Source organism: Plasmodium sp. gorilla clade G2 (genome assembly GCF_900097015.1).
Source record: "Plasmodium sp. gorilla clade G2 genome assembly, chromosome: 13".
In the NCBI taxonomy this organism is placed as follows: Eukaryota; Apicomplexa; class Aconoidasida; order Haemosporida; family Plasmodiidae; genus Plasmodium; species Plasmodium adleri (nom. inval.).
The window spans coordinates 763,497-783,357 of record NC_041705.1 but is presented as its reverse complement, the minus strand read 5'-3'; the positions used below and the strand labels follow the sequence as shown (position 1 = coordinate 783,357).

General features: G+C 19.7%; 4 protein-coding genes across 4 annotated transcripts; 2 read left to right on the top strand and 2 right to left on the bottom strand.

The window, feature by feature from the left end:
• Window positions 1-1,082: 1,082 nt before the first annotated feature.
• On the top strand, window positions 1,083-12,664 carry PADL01_1320000 (conserved Plasmodium protein, unknown function; the record flags this gene model as incomplete). The annotated part of the gene is made up of 4 exons (XM_028683741.1): window positions 1,083-2,637; window positions 2,929-11,660; window positions 11,938-12,411; window positions 12,593-12,664. The coding sequence occupies 4 exons, from the start codon at window positions 1,083-1,085 to the stop codon at window positions 12,662-12,664; spliced, it is 10,833 nt and encodes a 3,610-aa protein (XP_028539889.1).
• Window positions 12,665-12,962: 298 nt separating this feature from the next.
• Window positions 12,963-14,963, bottom strand: PADL01_1319900 (conserved Plasmodium protein, unknown function; the record flags this gene model as incomplete). The annotated part of the gene is made up of 1 exon (XM_028683740.1): window positions 12,963-14,963. The coding sequence occupies one exon, from the start codon at window positions 14,961-14,963 to the stop codon at window positions 12,963-12,965; it is 2,001 nt and encodes a 666-aa protein (XP_028539888.1).
• Window positions 14,964-16,293: 1,330 nt separating this feature from the next.
• PADL01_1319800 (RNA-binding protein, putative) lies at window positions 16,294-17,114 on the top strand (the record flags this gene model as incomplete). The annotated part of the gene is made up of 4 exons (XM_028683739.1): window positions 16,294-16,429; window positions 16,620-16,766; window positions 16,888-16,949; window positions 17,088-17,114. 4 exons carry the CDS (start codon window positions 16,294-16,296, stop codon window positions 17,112-17,114), a joined length of 372 nt encoding a protein of 123 aa, XP_028539887.1.
• Window positions 17,115-17,645: 531 nt separating this feature from the next.
• On the bottom strand, window positions 17,646-19,213 carry PADL01_1319700 (dihydrolipoyllysine-residue succinyltransferase component of 2-oxoglutarate dehydrogenase complex; the record flags this gene model as incomplete). The annotated part of the gene is made up of 3 exons (XM_028683738.1): window positions 17,646-18,757; window positions 18,940-19,045; window positions 19,184-19,213. The coding sequence occupies 3 exons, from the start codon at window positions 19,211-19,213 to the stop codon at window positions 17,646-17,648; spliced, it is 1,248 nt and encodes a 415-aa protein (XP_028539886.1).
• Window positions 19,214-19,861: the final 648 nt, after the last annotated feature.

The window sequence follows — 19,861 nt, the reverse complement described above, 5'->3', positions numbered from 1 at the left end:
TTTTTTTTTTGGTGTCTTTGGAATATATATAATAAATAGAAATATAAACAAGAAAAAAAGAATATGGATAATTATTTAAAATAATATGTTCTTGTATTTATTTATATATATATATATATATATATAATATATTTATCAATTGTGGGAACCTGTTGTATTTAAAAAATAAACAGCATACAAGTTATTCTTATCTGTATATAATAAAAATAATTTTATATGGTGATTTATTTTTTTAATAATTATTCTCCATATAAATGAAATACAAATATATATATATATATATATATATATGTATATATATATATATATATTTATAAGAATGTTCATTTTTGTAAGGGATATAGTCTACATTGATGTATTCATTTAAAAAAAAAAATAATATTCAATATAAAGTGCATTATTGTGCACCTAATACATTAAAAAAAATAAAAAAAGAAAATGCGTCATTTTATTAAATTATATATATTAGTCTATCTGTATCTCTTATATTTTATAAAAATATATAAATTTTTCTTGTATTTATCATTTTCGTTATGTATAAATATAACATATTTTCATATCTGTTACTATTTTTCTTTTGGTTATTTCAAAAAAAAAAAAAAAAAAAAAAAAAAAAAAAAAAAAAACATATATATTGTATATATATGCATAATATTCTTACGTATATACAGTATGATTAAAAAAAAAAAAAAAATACAAAATTTATATATCAGATAGGAACCGATATTTTCATTGAATTTCAACAATTGTAACCATAAATAATTTTTAATATAAAAAGATGTATGTTCGATTAATATATAATTCTTGTTTATCTATTTATAGTGTTGTACTTATTTTTTATTATATATAATATTTAAATTAAAAATATATAATTAAAAATAAATAATTAAAAATATATATATATATTTGAATATATTATATATATTAAAATATATGTATACACATATGTTTGTGTATACATAAACGTATATATATACACAAAGATATATGTATATATAAACATAAAAAATTTTATGCATATAAATTATATGCATAAAATAATGTTGTCGACTAGCCCTTTATATGTCCTATGAATCATCACGATGAAAATATTTTTATTTTTTAAGAACATTTTTCTTCTAAACACTATCATTTTCATATTAAACGAGTATATAAAAAGGAAAGACTATGGTTTCCGTTTTTTTATATATTCTTTAAAAATAAAAAGTTCAAAAGAAGAATTTCCAAAAAATGTTCATCAAAAGGCAACGAATACAAAAGAGGAAAAGAGTGCGTATAAAAATGAGATGAGAGAAATTCCTAATGGGAATAATAATAAAGGGAAGAATACAAAAAAGACAGAAGTTCACAATAAGAAAATATTAGTAAAAGGATTAGAAGATACTAATAGTCATATAAGTTCTGTTAGTAGTAGTAATACTATAAGTAGTGTTAATAGTAAGTTAAGTGATAATAGTAATGTTAGTAATATTCTTCCAACTATTAAAATAGAAAATTTAAAATATATGTATAAGCAAAGAAATAGTGTTTTAAAAAATGTTTCTACAGATAATAAAAAAGGAAATAATAATAATAAAAAAACTAAAAAAAGTATACCTATTATTTATATACCTTTTAATGAAATTAAAAATTTTCCTTATATAAGAGGTAGGTTAAAGTTAGTTTATGTTAAATCATTTTATGATGAATATCAAAAAGAATTATATGAAGCAAAATTTCAATTTTTTAAAAATAATAAAATTTATATATCAACATTTGCATTAGTTAAAAATGCGCTTAGTGAAAATATAGATCAAACAGAAAAATGGGTAACTGCTGATATGAAAATTTTGAAAAAAAATTCTTATAATATCTCAATAACATGTAATAATTCTCATGAAAAACAAATAGAAGATATATCTTTTACAAAGCAAGAGAGAGATGAATTTGAATTGATAAGGAAAAGCTTAAAAAAAAAAGTTAATATAACTTATGATAATTTTCTTTATAATATAGACACTTTTTATAATGCTAAGAGGAAATATTTAGAATATATTAATTTCTTTTTTACGAATTCTCATATTAAAAATAATACGGATAATAAAAATAATAAGGATATTAAAAATAATAAGGATATTAAAAATAATAAGGATATTAAAAATAACAAGGATATTAAAAATAATAAGGATATTAAAAAGAATACGGATATTACAAATAATACGGATATTAAAAATAGTAAGGATATTAAAAATAATACGGATATTACAAATAATACGGATATTACAAATATTAAGGATATTAAAAATAATACGGATATTACAAATAATATGGATATTAAAAATAATACGGATATTACAAATAATATGGATATTAAAAATAATAAGGATATTACAAATAATACGGATATTACAAATAATACGGATATTACAAATAGTAAGGATATTAAAAAGAATACGGATATTACAAATAATACGGATATTAAAAATAATACGGATATTACAAATAATATGGATATTAAAAAAAACAGTTCATTAAATATTACTATACAAAAAGATAATATACTACTAAAAAGTTTGTCATCGTTTAACAAAACGAAATATATATCATTTAGAAGGATGCAAACAAATAATAGAATTGTGTGTATGGCACTAATTGACTGTAAGAATATTCATACTAAAAAGATTTAATACACTTAATTTATATTGATCTACATATGTATAATTTATTATAATACAATAAAATAATATAATAGTATAGATACAAAAAAAAAAAAAAAAAAATTTTCATTATATGATATGTTCATTTAGTTATATATTTTTTTTTACCTTATAACATATATATATATATATATATATATATATATATATACATGTATGTATGTATTTATTTATTTATTTATTTATTTATTTATTTTATTATTATATTATTATATTATTTTTTTTTTTATAGCCAAAAGATTGGAAAATCGTTTTGTCCTGTACAACCTGTTAAGGGATCATATAATCGAGAATGAAGAATTTAAAGACGTTATCATATTTGAAACGGATGATCATAATATTTATAATTATGATTCGAAATTATCTAAGGATATTCGAATTTTAAGTAATAAATTTGAGTTTGAAATTTTAATGGATGAACATTCTTATATAAATAAACCTTATGACTATTTCTATTTAAATAAATATTCTTCTGTACATTTTGAATTACAAAATAAGGGTATTGTAAATTATAATAATATATTTTCTTGGTTATGTGTACATTTTATTAATAGTACTCGATACAAATATTACTATCCTCATTTTTATCTTTCTAAACGTTCTGGTAATAGTGATATGGGGATACGTAATATAAGTTTTTACGAGAAAGAAGATACTTATAGTTTTATAGAGAAAAATAAAAAGAATATAAATAAGAATGATCAAGGTACAACATATGATACACTTGAAAAAAATGATACATATAGGACAGATAAAAAAAGTAAAGTAAAAGATATTAATAGAATATATAACACCAAATATGAATTGTCAAAAAAAAATAATTCTGAAAATATAAATCACAAGAACAATGAGATAAGTAATATATATTCCAATAAAAAAGAGGAAAAACATATGTTTAGTAATTATAATATAAGTTATAATAATATGAAATGTATAAATAAACACAATCAATTTTCATTTCTAGAATTAAAAGAAAAGTTGAAAAGTGATAATAAAGAAAGGGAAGATGAAAAAAAGAAAGATGAATCATCTGAAAAAAATGAAACCCATCTAGTGAACAATGATGATAATAATATTGGTGATGATAATTTTAATTCTGAAGTAGACAATGATGATAATATATCATATGATAGTAATATTTTTTATGATATGATTAGTGAAATATCTGACAAAATTGAAAATTCGGATTCATACTTAAATGAAGAAGATATTGATTGGGATGATGATGTTTTTTTTGATACTATGGAATATGTAGATGATACTAGTACTACTACTAGTATCAATACTGATAAAAATGGAGACAATAAAAAAGATGATTCTAACGAAGACATTATAAGTATACAAAATGTAAATGATTCAACTGAATTAAGTGAACCTAAGAAAATTGATGATACCAAAAAAAGTGAAAGTTCCACTTTAAATAACATTAAGGGATATATATCAAAATTTAAATATTTCTTTCAAAATAAATCAGAAAATAATATGACCACTAAGGATAAAAGTAGTGATGATAAAAGTAGTGATGATAAAAGTAGTGATGATAAAACCAGTGATGATAAAACCAGTGATGATAAAACTAGTGATGCTAAAAGTAGTGATGATAAAAGTAGTGATGATAAAAGTAGTGATGATAAAAGTAGTGATGATAAAAGTAGTGATAATAAAAGTAGTGATGATGTTAAATTAAATGAAGAACAAACTTTGGGGGATCAAAATCATTTATCTGATAATAATAAAGATAACGAGGAAAATATATCCAGTCAAGATGAATTAGTAAAAGACAAATTAGATACAAGTAACATGAGTGATAGTGAAGAAAAATTGAAAGATGATATTAAAAATAATGAAGATGAAAATTTATCAACAGAAAATATACCATCTAATGAAAATAAAATTGATGATAAAACAAAAGATGGTAGTACAACCTTAAAAACTTCTATGGGATACTTTACAAAATTAAAAAGTTACGTAGAAAAGGAAGCAGAAAATTATATGAACACTAATGATAAAAGTAGTGATGATAAAAGTAGTGATAATAAAAGTAGTGATGATGTTAAATTAAATGAAGAACAAACTTTGGGGGATCAAAATGATTTATCTGATAATAATAAAGATAACGACGAAAATATATCCAGTCAAGATGAATTAGTAAAAGAAAAATTAGATACGAGTAACATGAGTGATAGTGAAGGAAAATTAGATGTTAGTCATGTGAAAAATAGTGAAGATGAAAATTTATCAGCAGAAAACGTACCATCTGATGAAAATAAAATTCATGATAAAACAAAAGATGGTAGTACAACTTTAAAAACTGCTATGGGATATTTTACAAAAATTAAAGATTTCTTTCAACATAAATCAGAAAATAATATGACCACGAAGGATAAAATTAGTGATGATAAAAGTAGTGATGATAAAATTAGTGATGATAAAAACAGTGATGACAAAAGTAGTGATGATATTAAGTTAAATAAAGAGCAAACTCCGGTGGATCAAAATAACCTATCTGATAATAATAAAGATAAGGAGGAAAATATATCCAGTCACAATGAATTAGTAAAAGAAAAATTAGATACAAGTAACATGAGTGATAGTGAAGGAAAATTAAATGTGAGTAACATGAGTGATAGTGAAGGAACATTAGATACTAGTAACATGAGTGATAGTGAAGCAAAATTAGATGCGAGTAACATGAGTGATAGTGAAGGAACATTAGATACTAGTAACATAAGTGATAGTGAAGCAAAATTATATGTGAATAACATGAGTGATAATGAAGAAAAATTAGATGCAAGTAACATGAGTGATAGTGAAGGAAAATTATATGTGAGTAACATGAGTGATAGTGAAGAGGGATATTCATCAATAGAAAATGTATCGTCTGATGAAAATAATATCGATGATACAACAAGAAAGTGTAGTACAACTTTTAAAACTGCTATGGGATATTTAACACAATTAAAAAATTACCTACATGATGAAGCAAATTATTTTATGTCCCTTTATGATATGAATTTAAGTGAAGAACAATCATCGGGAAATAAAAATGACTTATCTGATAATAATAAAGATAAGGATGAAAATATATCCAGTCAAGATGAATTAGTAAAAGAAAAATTAGATACAAGTAACATGAGTGATAGTGAAGAAAAATTAGATGTTAGTCATGTGAAAAATAGTGAAAATGGGAATTTATCAGCAGTAAATGTATCGTCTGATAAAAATAATATCCATGATAACACAAGAAAGTGTAGTACAACTTTAAAAACTGCTGCGGAACATTTAACACAATTAAAAAATTACCTAAATGATGAATCAAATTATTTTATGTCCCTTTATGATATGAATTTAAATGAAGAACAATCTTCAGTGAAACAAAATCGATTATCTGATAATAATAAATATAAAAAAGGATTTATATCTAGTCATGATGAATTAATAAAAGGAAAATTAGATACGAGTAACATGAGTGATAGTGAAGAGGAAAATTTATCAATAGAAAATGTATCATTTGAAAAAAAAAAATTTGATGATAAATTAAAAGGTGATTATTTTTTATATGACAAATTACCCGATAATATTAATGTCTATTCTCTGAAAAAATCAAATTCTACTGATAATTTAGAAATGTATAAAAATTCCTCATCTGATGAATATATATTAGATGATGAACAATCAGAAAAGGATTCTATATCTACCTATTTTGAAGATAATTCATCTGATAATGATATTGGTTCATTTTATCAAAGAAGACCAGAGGGATATTTTACAAACTATCAAATGTCTGATAGTGATGATGAATCATTACCTACACCCCAAGTTAATGATCTATTAGCTTTAAAAGAAAAACAGAAACATGAAGAAATATCACCTTCAGATGAAAGTTCCACACTTAGTAACATATCAGACGTACATTCAGAACACCTAATTAGTCAAAAAGATAAAATTTCCCAAGATTCAACGGTTCAAAGTAGTATTAATTTGAATGATAAGGAAACACAATCTGTTGTTGATGACATAAAGACATATGATATCCCCCAGAATAGTAATAAATCAAATTTTGATATAGATGAAGATTTAAATAGATATACATCATTAAGTTTCCTACCGAGAAAAATGGTTGTAGGTTATATGGAGCAAGAATGGGAAGATACGTATATATTAAATTGGTTATTAGGTGATGATATTTTCTGTGTAATTAAATTAGAGTTTTTTGATGAATCAATTAATAAGAAAATAAAAATGGAATATATTAAAGTTTTAAATAGTTTCACTTTAATTGATAAGAAAGAATTACCTATAGTACAGAAAGGTAAAAAAGAATTAACTGTTAAGGCAAACATTTATCCATATTATTCAAATATAAGATTTTTTTATCATAACGACAATAGTGATAATCATCATGTTGATCCTTATAACAATCGAATATTTGAAAATGAATTAAAATCATATTTATTATTAGTACACCATTTAATAAATGCTAGAAATAGTCCTTGTAGAAACTATAAGAATGCAAAATATTTTTATAATGAAGATACTTTTAATATATCTCATATTAATTTTATTAGTAATAAATTGTTGTCTATTACATACGAATGTGCTTTAAAAGTTTTGAATTGGGAAATTCCATATGGAATTGTAAAAAGGAATGAAAATTATATAAGTAAATTTGTTTTTAATAATATACAATATAAGTTAAATAAAGATATATATCCTTATGCAATACAAATTAAAAAACTAGATATAAATAATTCAATAGATTTTGCTATGAATAATCGTGAATTAATACAAAATTCTGTTGATTTAAAATATGATATATTTTTAAAATTAAGCTCTAAATTATTTACTTTACATACATTAGGTCTTGTACACTCAAATATTAAAGCAGACAATTTTTTAATTGATTATTTAAATAATGAATTAAATATATATTTAAAAGATTTTAATAGTATAGTTGAAGAAGGAAAATTAAATAATTTTAAAGGAAGTTTGGTTTATATTGCTCCTGAAAAATTAAAATCTTATTTTTATCATATCATAAATAAATTGAAAAGTGATGTTTTTTCATTAGGTCTAAGTTTATCAACAGTTTTAATTAAAAATGGTTTCTTTTTAAAAAGTGTTGCAAAAAGAAAAATATCATTATCATTAGATAAATATGCATTAAATATAATAAAAAGAAATCCAATGGTTTATCTATGGATTAAATCATCAAATCCATTTAAAAAAAAGAGATTTGATAAATCTAAACATAGATCATATAAAAAGGTATCTGTACATATTATGGAGAAATTATTATCTAATAAATATATATATAGATGGATTCATAATAGATACCCTTCTTTTAATTATGCTCAAGCTGAAATGCATATGAAACTTTTAGAAAGCCAAATTCCTCAAACGTTCATTATAAATGTAGATAATATTACAGTTAATAAAAGAGAGCTTAATAAAAAGGTATACAATCCAAATATTCAAAATAAAATTACGTATGATAAACATATCGAGAATACTAATGTAAATCACAATATTAACATGAATAAGAAGCGTGAAAGGGTGACCTTCAGGGATACTTGTACTATAAATTATGATGATAAAACAAAAAATCAAAAAATTTTTAATGTTCCATCAAACAAAAAAGACATACATTCAATAGATAAAGGAAGAAGGGATTATAACACTTCATTAAATATGAATATTGCCGTATCCTTTTCTCAATTATACATAAATTCGGATCATAATGTAGAAAACAATTCACGTGATAAAAAAAAGAATTTAAGTGATAAAAAAAAAAATGCAAGTAATAAAAAAAAGAATGCAAGGGTTAAAAAAAGGAATTCAATTAATAAAAAAAAGAATGCAAGTGATAAAAAAAAGAATTCAATTGATAAAAAAAAGAATGCAAGTGATAAAAAAAGGAATTCAATTGATAAAAAAAAGGATTCAAGTGATATAAAAAAGGATGACGATAATACAAAAAATGATGACGATAATACAAAAAATGATGACAATAATACAAAAAAGGATGACAATAATATAAAAAAGGATGACAATAATATAAAAAAGGATGACAATAATATAAAAAATGATGACAATAATATAAAAAATGATGACCACAATATAAAAAATGATGACAATAATACAAAAAATGATGACGATAATACAAAAAATGATGACAATAATATAAAAAATGATGACAATAATACAAAAAAGGATGACAATAATATAAAAAAGGATGACAATAATATAAAAAATGATGACAATAATATAAAAAAGGATGACCACAATATAAAAAATGATGACAATAATATAAAAAAGGATGAAAATAATATAAAAAATAGTGATAATAACATAAAAAATGGTGACAATAACATAAAAAATGGTGACAATAAAACAAAAAATGATGACAATAAAACAAAAAATGATGACAATAATATAAAAAAGGATGAAAATAACATAAAAAATGGTGACAATAATAATATAGAAAAAACAGAACCAATAATAATAAAAGGAATATTAAAAAAAACTTCCACCCATAGTAAAAGTGAAAATAATTCAAAGGATGTAGCAAAGCAAATCAATATAAAAAAATTAAACCAGTCTTGTCAAAATGTAAAAGATTCAATTATTGGAACAATAATGAAAATATTTTCAATTGAATATGAAAAATATAGACCTGATATATTTGATATATATTCACTTATTAAAAAAGATGTAACATATATTAAAGATAAAGATGATAATGTGAAAAATCTTTTAAATATATTACAAAAAATTACGGAACCTGATATGATATCAATATTAAATCAAAAAACAAATGGAAGTAATTATAATATTTATAAAATGGTTATACTAAAAGCTTTATTATTTTATGGTTATTTTACTCTCTATGAAAGATTATCATATGAATTTAAAATATATGAACATCAGATGTTTCCATTAAAAGAAAATAGTGAAGATACGTTTGAAACAGTTATAAAGAAATGTATGAATAGATTTAATTTTAATGAATGGAGTAATTTATTAATAATTCAACATATTTATAATAATTATTCGAGCAGAAAAAAATATACTGATTTGTATATAAATTTTCATATTATAGATATTAAACTTAATGATAAAGCAGAAGATGAAATGGAGAAAATGTATAATAAACATATGATAGAAGTTTTTAAAGAGATTGATTATAATAATAATTTAAATAAATTTAATAAATTTAATAATTTTTTATTATATATGAAAAAGGAATCAGAAGATATATCCAATAAATTAAAAGAAAAAAAAAATATGGAAACAGGATTGAATAAATTTCAAATTAATTATGATGATATTTATGGTATTAATAATGAAAATAATATATCATTAATTCGTAAAACAATTTTAAAATTAGACAATTCTGCAATTAGAGATATGAATGTAAATTTGGCTATCCTATTAAATGATATGTTTTGGAAACATAAAAATTTATGTAAAGGAGTTAATTATAATCATACGAAAGTAAAATATGCAGATAATACTATAAAAGAATTTAATATAAAGAATCCTATAATAGATTTACATAAACCTATAGGAAGTATATTAAAAGATTTAAAAAAAGAAGAAGATATAATGATTTCAAAAGATTATAAAGATATGAATAATACTTTAGATTATACAATACCTAATAATGTACATTTAGATGTTATTCTTAAGAATAGTCTACATTTTGTATATTATAGTACTTTAATAAAATGTGCAGAAAAAATGGACAAGAAAGGCACTATATATCATCGAGATATTACATATAATAGAAAAAAAGAAACTATTAAAATAAAAATAGGTCTAACTTCCAATAGTTATTTTTATTTAAAATTTTATATATCATATTTAAGATATAATGAAATTACCTTAAAAGATATAATATATTTTATATATAGGAATTATAAATCTGAACTTAATAAAAGTGTTCATTCAAATATTGAAAATATAAGTCTTTCATTTTTTGATTGTTTATTAATTAATGAATATAATACATTCTTTTATAATAATTCAACAGAGAAGCTTATTAAAGAAACATCTTTTAATAAAATTATATCTCTATTATATAATATAAATTTAAATGATCCAGATTATGTTATTAAATCTACAATTAATTATTATAATCATAGAGTATTAGGTGCCCCTTTAATAAGTCTAGTAACTATATCTGATACTATTCATGAAAAGTGGAATGGAAGAACAAAGCAGAAAGATTATATATTACAACCATCTATTAATAATTATGCCGATGAATTTAATGAACAACCTATTGATATAAGTAAATTAAAATTTAAAGATCGTTCATTAAATATAAAAAAAAATATTAATATGGTTATAATGAGAAGTAAATATCAAGGATATCAATATAGACTAGTTAAATGCTTAGAATTTTTACATAAAAAAGTTATTATGTATCATTCGGATCAACATACAACAAACGTGTTTGATCAAATAATAATACCATCCGTTTTTGTACATTTAAATAATGATGACACTTTACAATTTGATGAAAAAGAATCTTCAGGAATTAGAAAAATAAAATTTAATATTATAACAGATATAATGAATTTACAAACATATGAAAATCAAATTTCTACATTAACTGACCTTATGTATCTAATAATAAGATGGTTAGAAACACAAATACCATTTGACGATAGAAATTATTGTACCTTTTTAACTGACCGAGGACAAATATTCCAATATGAGCTGGTGTTAAAAATAGGAACAAGAAAAAATAAAATAAATATTTTATATAAAAATAATGAAGGAGTAATCAAATTTATATTTCAAAATATTTTAAAAAATCATCAAGTAAATCTATATACATCAGAATTTTTAATGTCAGCAATTAAACAAAACAATTTGATATTATATTTTGTGTTAAAGGATGAATTAAAGTATATATTTCCCGATATACGTGAAGGGGTATATTTTAATTTAAAGGTAATAAATAATCATAATAATAATAAAATTGACCTTTATTGGTTATATATAATATGTATATAAGGAAGTAATATATATACTAACATTTATACTACATAAAAAAAAAAAATATATATATGTGTATGTATATATATGTGTATGTATATATATGTGTATGTATATATATGTGTATGTATATATATGTGTATGTATATATATGTGTATGTATATATGTATGTATATATATATGTATATATATGTGTGTGTATATATTTCAATACATTTTTATATTTTACAGGAATCCAATAATAAAATTATTAACTGCTTAAAATGGTTAGACGGTAAAAATGTTAAACTACTAGAGAATAACATTTATGACGATTCATATGTTCCTATAAAAGTAAAATTCCTGGACGTTACTTTTATATACAGAATAACAAAAGATAGTTTTAAAAATATGATATATAAATTTAGTAATTATGAAGTTTTAAAACATTATGGTAAACAATTATATACTCCTTTTATATCCCCCATAAATGATATTGAAAATAAATTTAGATATTTATTTTTAAGAGATTTAAGTTATTATATAAATATTCCAAGAAATGTAAAAAAAGATAAACATGATTTTATGGTCTCTATGGATTCAAATGTGTATAATACATTAAACCAAAAACATAATATTTATATGAATAATTATTCTTCAATTATTGAAAATATGATAACCTATATGAACGTGACATATACTGAACCCGTGTTTATTTTCCATGTTGTAAGATATAATATAATGAAATTTATTTTTTATATGTATAATAAAATGTCTTTGTATTAATTTACTACATAAATATGAATAAATAAATAAATAAATAAATAAATATATATATATATATATATATATATATATATATATACAATTTTTTTTTTTTTTTTTTTTTTTTTTCCCCATTATTTAGGTAAAACGTGCTATTTTGGGCTCAAAAATACTGTCAATACTTAGGAGGATGAAATATATCATAACTAGTTAATACATAAAATGAGAGAAATAAGTGTTGTAAACACACACAAAAAAACAAATTTATCGATAGTATATATTATATATATATATATACAAATTTTTATTTATTTTTTATTTTTTATTTATTTTTTATTTTTTATTTATTTTTTATTTTTTATTTATTTTTTATTTATTTTTTATTTATTTTTTATTTATTATTTTTTATTTATTATTTATTATTTTTTTGTTTTTTTTTCGTTTGAATTTAAAAAAATATGATTTATATTCATTTGTCATTTTCTTTTAAACTTATTAAATATATATATATTTTAATATACTTGTATAAGTATTTTATTATTTGGAAAGTTTTGAATTAAATCTAATTCATCATTTGATGCAAGTACTAGTAGATTATAAAAGATGAGGGAAATATTTTTATCTGATATTTTTTTTGAAGGGAAGATATTATCAAATTCTATAATATTATGATTATAAATAGTAAGTTTGGAAATATATTTTTTTAATTTTTGTAATTCTTCATCATAATTATTTTGTGAAGATGTACATGATCTTCTATTAACTAACTTACTGGATGGAACACTAATTGTTTCTTTAAAGTTATCACTTAATGTAATATTATTATTATTATTATATTGAAATGATAATTTATTTTCTCCTCTATTATTATTAAAGTCAATTGATTGATCATCATATATTTTATTGTTTAAATCACTCATTTGATCAAAATCATAATTCATATCATATGAAATATTTATTGAGGAATCATTTTTTGTATATTTTCTTTTTTTTATGTTTTCATTATTATTATTTTCTAATTGAACATCTAAGAAATAATTTTCATTAAAGTTTTGTCTTAGTTGTTCAAAGTTTAAATCCTTTTTATCTGTTTTTTCTTTAAATGATGATGATAATGATGATTTTGTTTGAATAAGTTTCAGATTATTAGGTTGCATATTACTTTTTTGGTTTTCTAGAATGCTTAGATCTAATAAGTTATATAACTCTTTCCTAGCATCTAATGATATATAATTTTTGGTTTGTTTATAAAAATTAACAAAAGGTATAGTATTATATGTATTATTTTTTTTATTTTGTTTTTCTTTATTTAAAAAAAAAAGGCAAAAATAATCAATTTGTTTAAAATTGTAATCAACATAATTTGTAGAAGACATTTTATATTTTTTATTTTTTTTATATAAATCATACCATACATTATCTTTTAAAATAATTTCATCATCTATTTCGGAATGCATCCTCTTTTTATTATTATTATTATTATTATTAATATTAATATTATTATTATTATTATTGTTTATAATATATATTTTTTTTTGGTAGTTATTTTCTTCAAGTTCATGATTTATATTTTTATATTTTTCATTTATATTATTTTTCATAATAATATCATTATTAAAAAGGATACTATTCATCATACCACTATATGAAAAATCATTTTCTTTAAGACTCATATCTTTACTTGTAAACAAACTATCAGTAGAAATATTATTTATTTTTATATTATGTATATTATTTTTTTGTTCTTTTTCATTAAAAATTAAGGTATGATTTATATTACTTTGTGTTTTCATATCTTGTGTAAAAGCATTGGTATTAAAATTATTCATATCCACATTAACTGTATAAAAATTATTAACTTTAGAATATTGAAAAGATGATGAATTTGTAAGCATATCCTTATATATCATATTTTCTTCATTAAGAAAATCATCATTTCCAAAATTATAATCGTTTAAATGAAATTCATTACTTTCTTTTAATAATATATCATTTATATTAGCTATATTCTTATTTTTATATAAATAATTTCCACCATTATTCATAAATAAATCTTTCCTATCATTATTTTCATAATCTACATCGTGTAATGATAAAATGTTTTTTTTTATTTTAAATTTTTTATTTCTTCTTAATTTTTTCATTATACCATTTAAATTATTATTATTATTATTTATATTCAAATGACTATATAATAATTTCTTATACATAGAATAAAAATCACTTAATAATACTTCAAATTGTCTATGTAATAAAGCAGTTATACCTTTAATTAATATTGCTGTTTGTTTAAAATTAAAATCTCCATTCTTTATTAATAATAAATGATCATTTAAATTAGTATATCGAACAATCTTTTCGCTAATAGAATTTTTCTTAAGAATAATTTTACCTCGATACATATTTGTACTCATACCTATAAAATATATGCATCCTATTTTACTAGACTTATCATATATTAAAAGATTTTTCTCATCATTATTACTGCAATTTTTCTTGTTAATTCTTTTCATTAAATTAGACACGGTTATTTAAAAATCAATCAATCAAAAAAAAAAAAAAAAAAAAAATATTAATAAGATCAAAATTTATTGATTCTACCAATTTTATACAATAAATTTCCACTTTATAAAATACAAATGTGGTTGTATGATACTTAGATCTACTTTAAAAATTATAGATATTATATTTTAATATGAACAGATAGTCATCACATACATACATATAATATATAGTAACCAAAAAAAGAGAAACAAAAACAATAATTTAATAATTCTTCTATTGAGAATTTAAACAAATTACAACTGAGAAATAATATTTGTATGTGAAATTATTTATTTAAATAAATTTAATTATTTTAAATTAAATATAAAGAATAAAGATGGGAGGATAAGATATTTCAAATTTTTAACATAAAGAAAAATTTATTCATATAATATATATATATATATATATATATATATATATATGTATATAATATAAATAATACGAAAATTCCCTTTTTCCTTCTTTATATATATATATATATATATATAATATATAATTCAATGCGCTTAATTTTAATGTAAATACATATAATGAATAATATAATATCTTCCTATTAATGATAATATATAGACAAAATTTAACCCGTTGTTTTGGTTTTATTTATACGTCTATATATAAATAATACTAATCTTTACGTTTTATAGGAATATATTTTATTATTTTATTTATCATCTTGAAATTATAAAATAAATTTTTATATACTTTCAAAATAATTTTCTATCTATTATAATTTAAAATTATAAAGAAAACTAATATTACTTTTTTTAATGTTTTTTTTTTTTTTTAATTAATTTAATATACAAATATTCTTATTACACTTTATATGGAATATATATAAATATATATATATATATTTAATAATATATATTTTCTTATATATATATCCGAAATAATTATTCATTTTTTTTTTTTTTTTTTTTCCCTAATCCATAATTTTAAAAGAAGATAATTTATATAATAATATATATGCATATTTTTTCTTTATTCTGTATTTTTATAATCTTAGAGAATATTTTGTTCATTCTTATTAATTTATAAAAAGGATCCTACATTATAATTATATATATAATATAATAAATATATATTTTTTATAGTATATAAAGAAAATGGAGGAATTAAATTATATGAAATATTAAAATATTCTTTTTTTTTTTTTTTTTTTCTTTTTTAAAGTAAAATATATATTAATACATAAAAGTATATAACATAAAATTGATATAATTTTTTTTTTTCTTCTTTTGTTTTTTTTTTTTTTTTTGTAATTCATATATTAAAAAAAATAAATAAATAAAAAAGATGAGTGATAATAATGCAACAGATATTTTGTTTGTTGGAGGCATTGATGAAACGATAGACGAAAAAAGTTTGTATGATATTTTTTCATCTTTTGGTGATATAAGGAATATTGAAGTGCCTTTAAATATGACTACAAGTAAGCCATATATATTAAAGAAAAAAAAAAAAAAAAAAAAAAAAAAAAACACATTAATTTTAATAAGTAAATATATATGATATTATATGTGTTTCACTATATTATATATATATATATATATATATATATATATTTATATTTATATTATATATTAAAATTTCTTTGTTTCCTTTCTTTTAATTTTTCAAAGAAAAAAATAGAGGTTTTGCTTTTGTGGAATATGTAGAAGTCGATGATGCAAAACATGCACTGTACAATATGAATAATTTTGAATTGAATGGAAAAAGGATTCATGTCAATTATTCGAAGACCAAAAAAGCTGATCATTATAAGCCAAGTATTATATAATTTATTGAAATACATCTTTATTATTATATATATTATCCTTTTTATTATTTAATTTGTAGAAGATGTATATATATATATATATATTATTTATTTATTTATTTATTTTTTAGTTTGGATTGACGAAATGTATAATCAAGAAAAGATGAAGGATCTAGAAGAGGAAAATTTAAATGTAAAGGGAAAAATATATAAATATATATATTTATATTTTTATTTATTTTCATGTGAATATATATTTTTTTTTGATAGTTAATATAAAATGCATAATCAATACATACTTACATACAAAATATATATTTTCTTTTAATAGGATGATACTTTAAAAGGGGACAACTGAAATAATTAAATGGGTTTTACTATGTAATAATATAAAGACAATATTATAATTAATTCTTTTATCTGATATTATATGTTTTATCATTTAATTTTTTTTTTATATATTTTTTCCTTTTTTTTTTTTAAAGTTTATATATTAATGTTTTAATAGGGAATAAGTTATGAGATATTGAAAAATAAATTTTAAAATGTTTCATTGTTTGCAAATGTGTACATATATATATTATATATATATATATATATTTTTAATTTTATATTTAAATTTTGTTTATATGTTTTTATGTTCAAAACATTTTGTCTTGTTTATGATTTGCAAATATAACTATTTTGAATTATAATTAATTTTGAAATAGGTAATTAATAATACATTCGAAAAAAAAAAAAATAAAAGAAAAATAAATATATACATATATATATATATATATATATTTATATATATATATATATGTTTATATATTCATGTTACAATACTATGGTTAATATAATAACATTTGCATATACATATGCATTCCCATTTTTGGATATAAATATGTTAACAATCAATTAACATTAGATTAGGGTTTTCTATATAATCTCTTATTGCACATAAAAATTGTACGGCTTCTCTTCCGTCTAATAATCTATGATCATATGTAAGTGCAAGGTACATAATTGGTCTAATTACAATTTCATTATTTACAACTACAGGTCTATTTTTTATTGTATGCATTCCTAGAATAGCTGACTGTGGCATATTAACAATAGGAGTACTTAACATACTACCAAAAACACCTCCATTAGATATTGTAAATGTACCACCACTAAAATCATCAATTGATAATTTATTTGATCTTGCTTTTGTAGCTAAATCAGATAAGGCTAATTCTAATTGTGGTAAATTTTTATTTTGACAATTTCTTATAACTGGAACTGTTAATCCATTAGGTGTAGCTACTGCTACAGATATATCTATATAATTTTTATATACAATTTCATCATTTTCTATATATGCATTTACATTTGGCATTTGTTTTAGAGCTAAAGTTGATGCATACATAAATAAAGATACAAATCCTAATTTACATGAATATTTTTTTTGAAAAATATCTTTTAATTCACTTCTTAATAACATTGCCTTAGACATATCACATTCATTAAATGTTGTTAATAAAGCACATGTATTTTGTGATTCCTTTAATCGTTCTGCAATTCTTTTTCTTATAGGTAACATACGGACTCTTCTTTCGGTTCTTTCATTTATTGATTCATAATTATTACCAAAATTAATAGGATCTTTTACAAACAGACTTTTTTCATTTTTACTAACTTCATCTATAATATCTCTATTTATTTGATTAAATGTAGAATTATTTTCATTATTTTTACTTTCTCCTACTTCCTCTTTAGTTTTACTAATATATTCAGGTGGTTCCACAGAAGTATCAATTTCACATAAAGGTGCATCTACCAAAACAACATCTCCTACATCTGCAAAAATTTTGGATAACTCTCCACTTGCTTTAGAATTTATATCAACACTTACTTTATCGGTATCGATAATTGTTATCGTTTCATCCGCCTTAACATAATCACCCACTTTTTTTTTCCATTCATTTATCGTACCTTCAGTGATTGAATCACCAAGTCTAGGTACTTTAATCGTTTCTACAAAGGGTAAGAAAAAAAAACAAAAAAAAAAAATACATATATATATATAAATATATATATAAATAAATAAATAAATGTATATATATGTATATATATATATATATATATATATATATATATATATATATATATATTTCCCATAATAACATAAAAACATCCTTTTTTTTTCAAATATTTACCTATGGAAAAATATCTCTTAATTGATCCTTCAATATTTGCATTTGAATTATACTTATTATTTAAAAGTGTTCTATTAAAACTTTTGACATGATGTAATAAGGATTGCTATAAAAATAAAATAAATAAAATATATACATATATATATTTTCAAATTTTTAATAATTTATACTAATAAAAAAAATAGTTAAATATGATTTATATAATTCCACACACATATACATAATATATATTATATATATTTACATTTAATCGAAGTACGAGATTCTTCGTCATCGCTTTTATTTTAAAAATATGTTCGTATTCTCTTTACACCTTTCAAATAAAAAAATATATTAGAAAATAATTAAAATAATATTTTCATATATCCCCTCAGAAGAAATTCAAAACACAACAAAAAAAAAAAAAAAAAAAAAAAAAAAAAAATTCTTGGAATAGTATATAAAATAAAGGAATCCCAAATTAATTCATTTTTCTTTTCTATATATTTGGAAATTTATATCAAAATTTCATAAATACATAACTTTATGTAAATATATACATATTATATATATGTATGTATATTTTTCATGTGTTAATTCAATATAAGAAAAAAAAAAAAAAAAATTAAATTGAAAATTTACTTTTTTAAATAATGTTATAAAGGAATAAGTATTATTATGTACATATTAAATTTGTATACATATGTATATTAATTGGTTTTACTGTTTATTCTTTATTATTTATTTATTCATTCATTCATTTGTTTTTTTTTTTTTTTTTTTTTTTTTTTTTTTTCATCATAATGTGTATTAAAAAATATATATGTAACATATATTATATTAGGTATATAAAACTATTTCCTTTTAAGTCATGATAAAAAAAAAAAAAAAAAAAAAAAATGTATCAATTTTTGTTCAATATGGTAAATGTTCCATATATGAA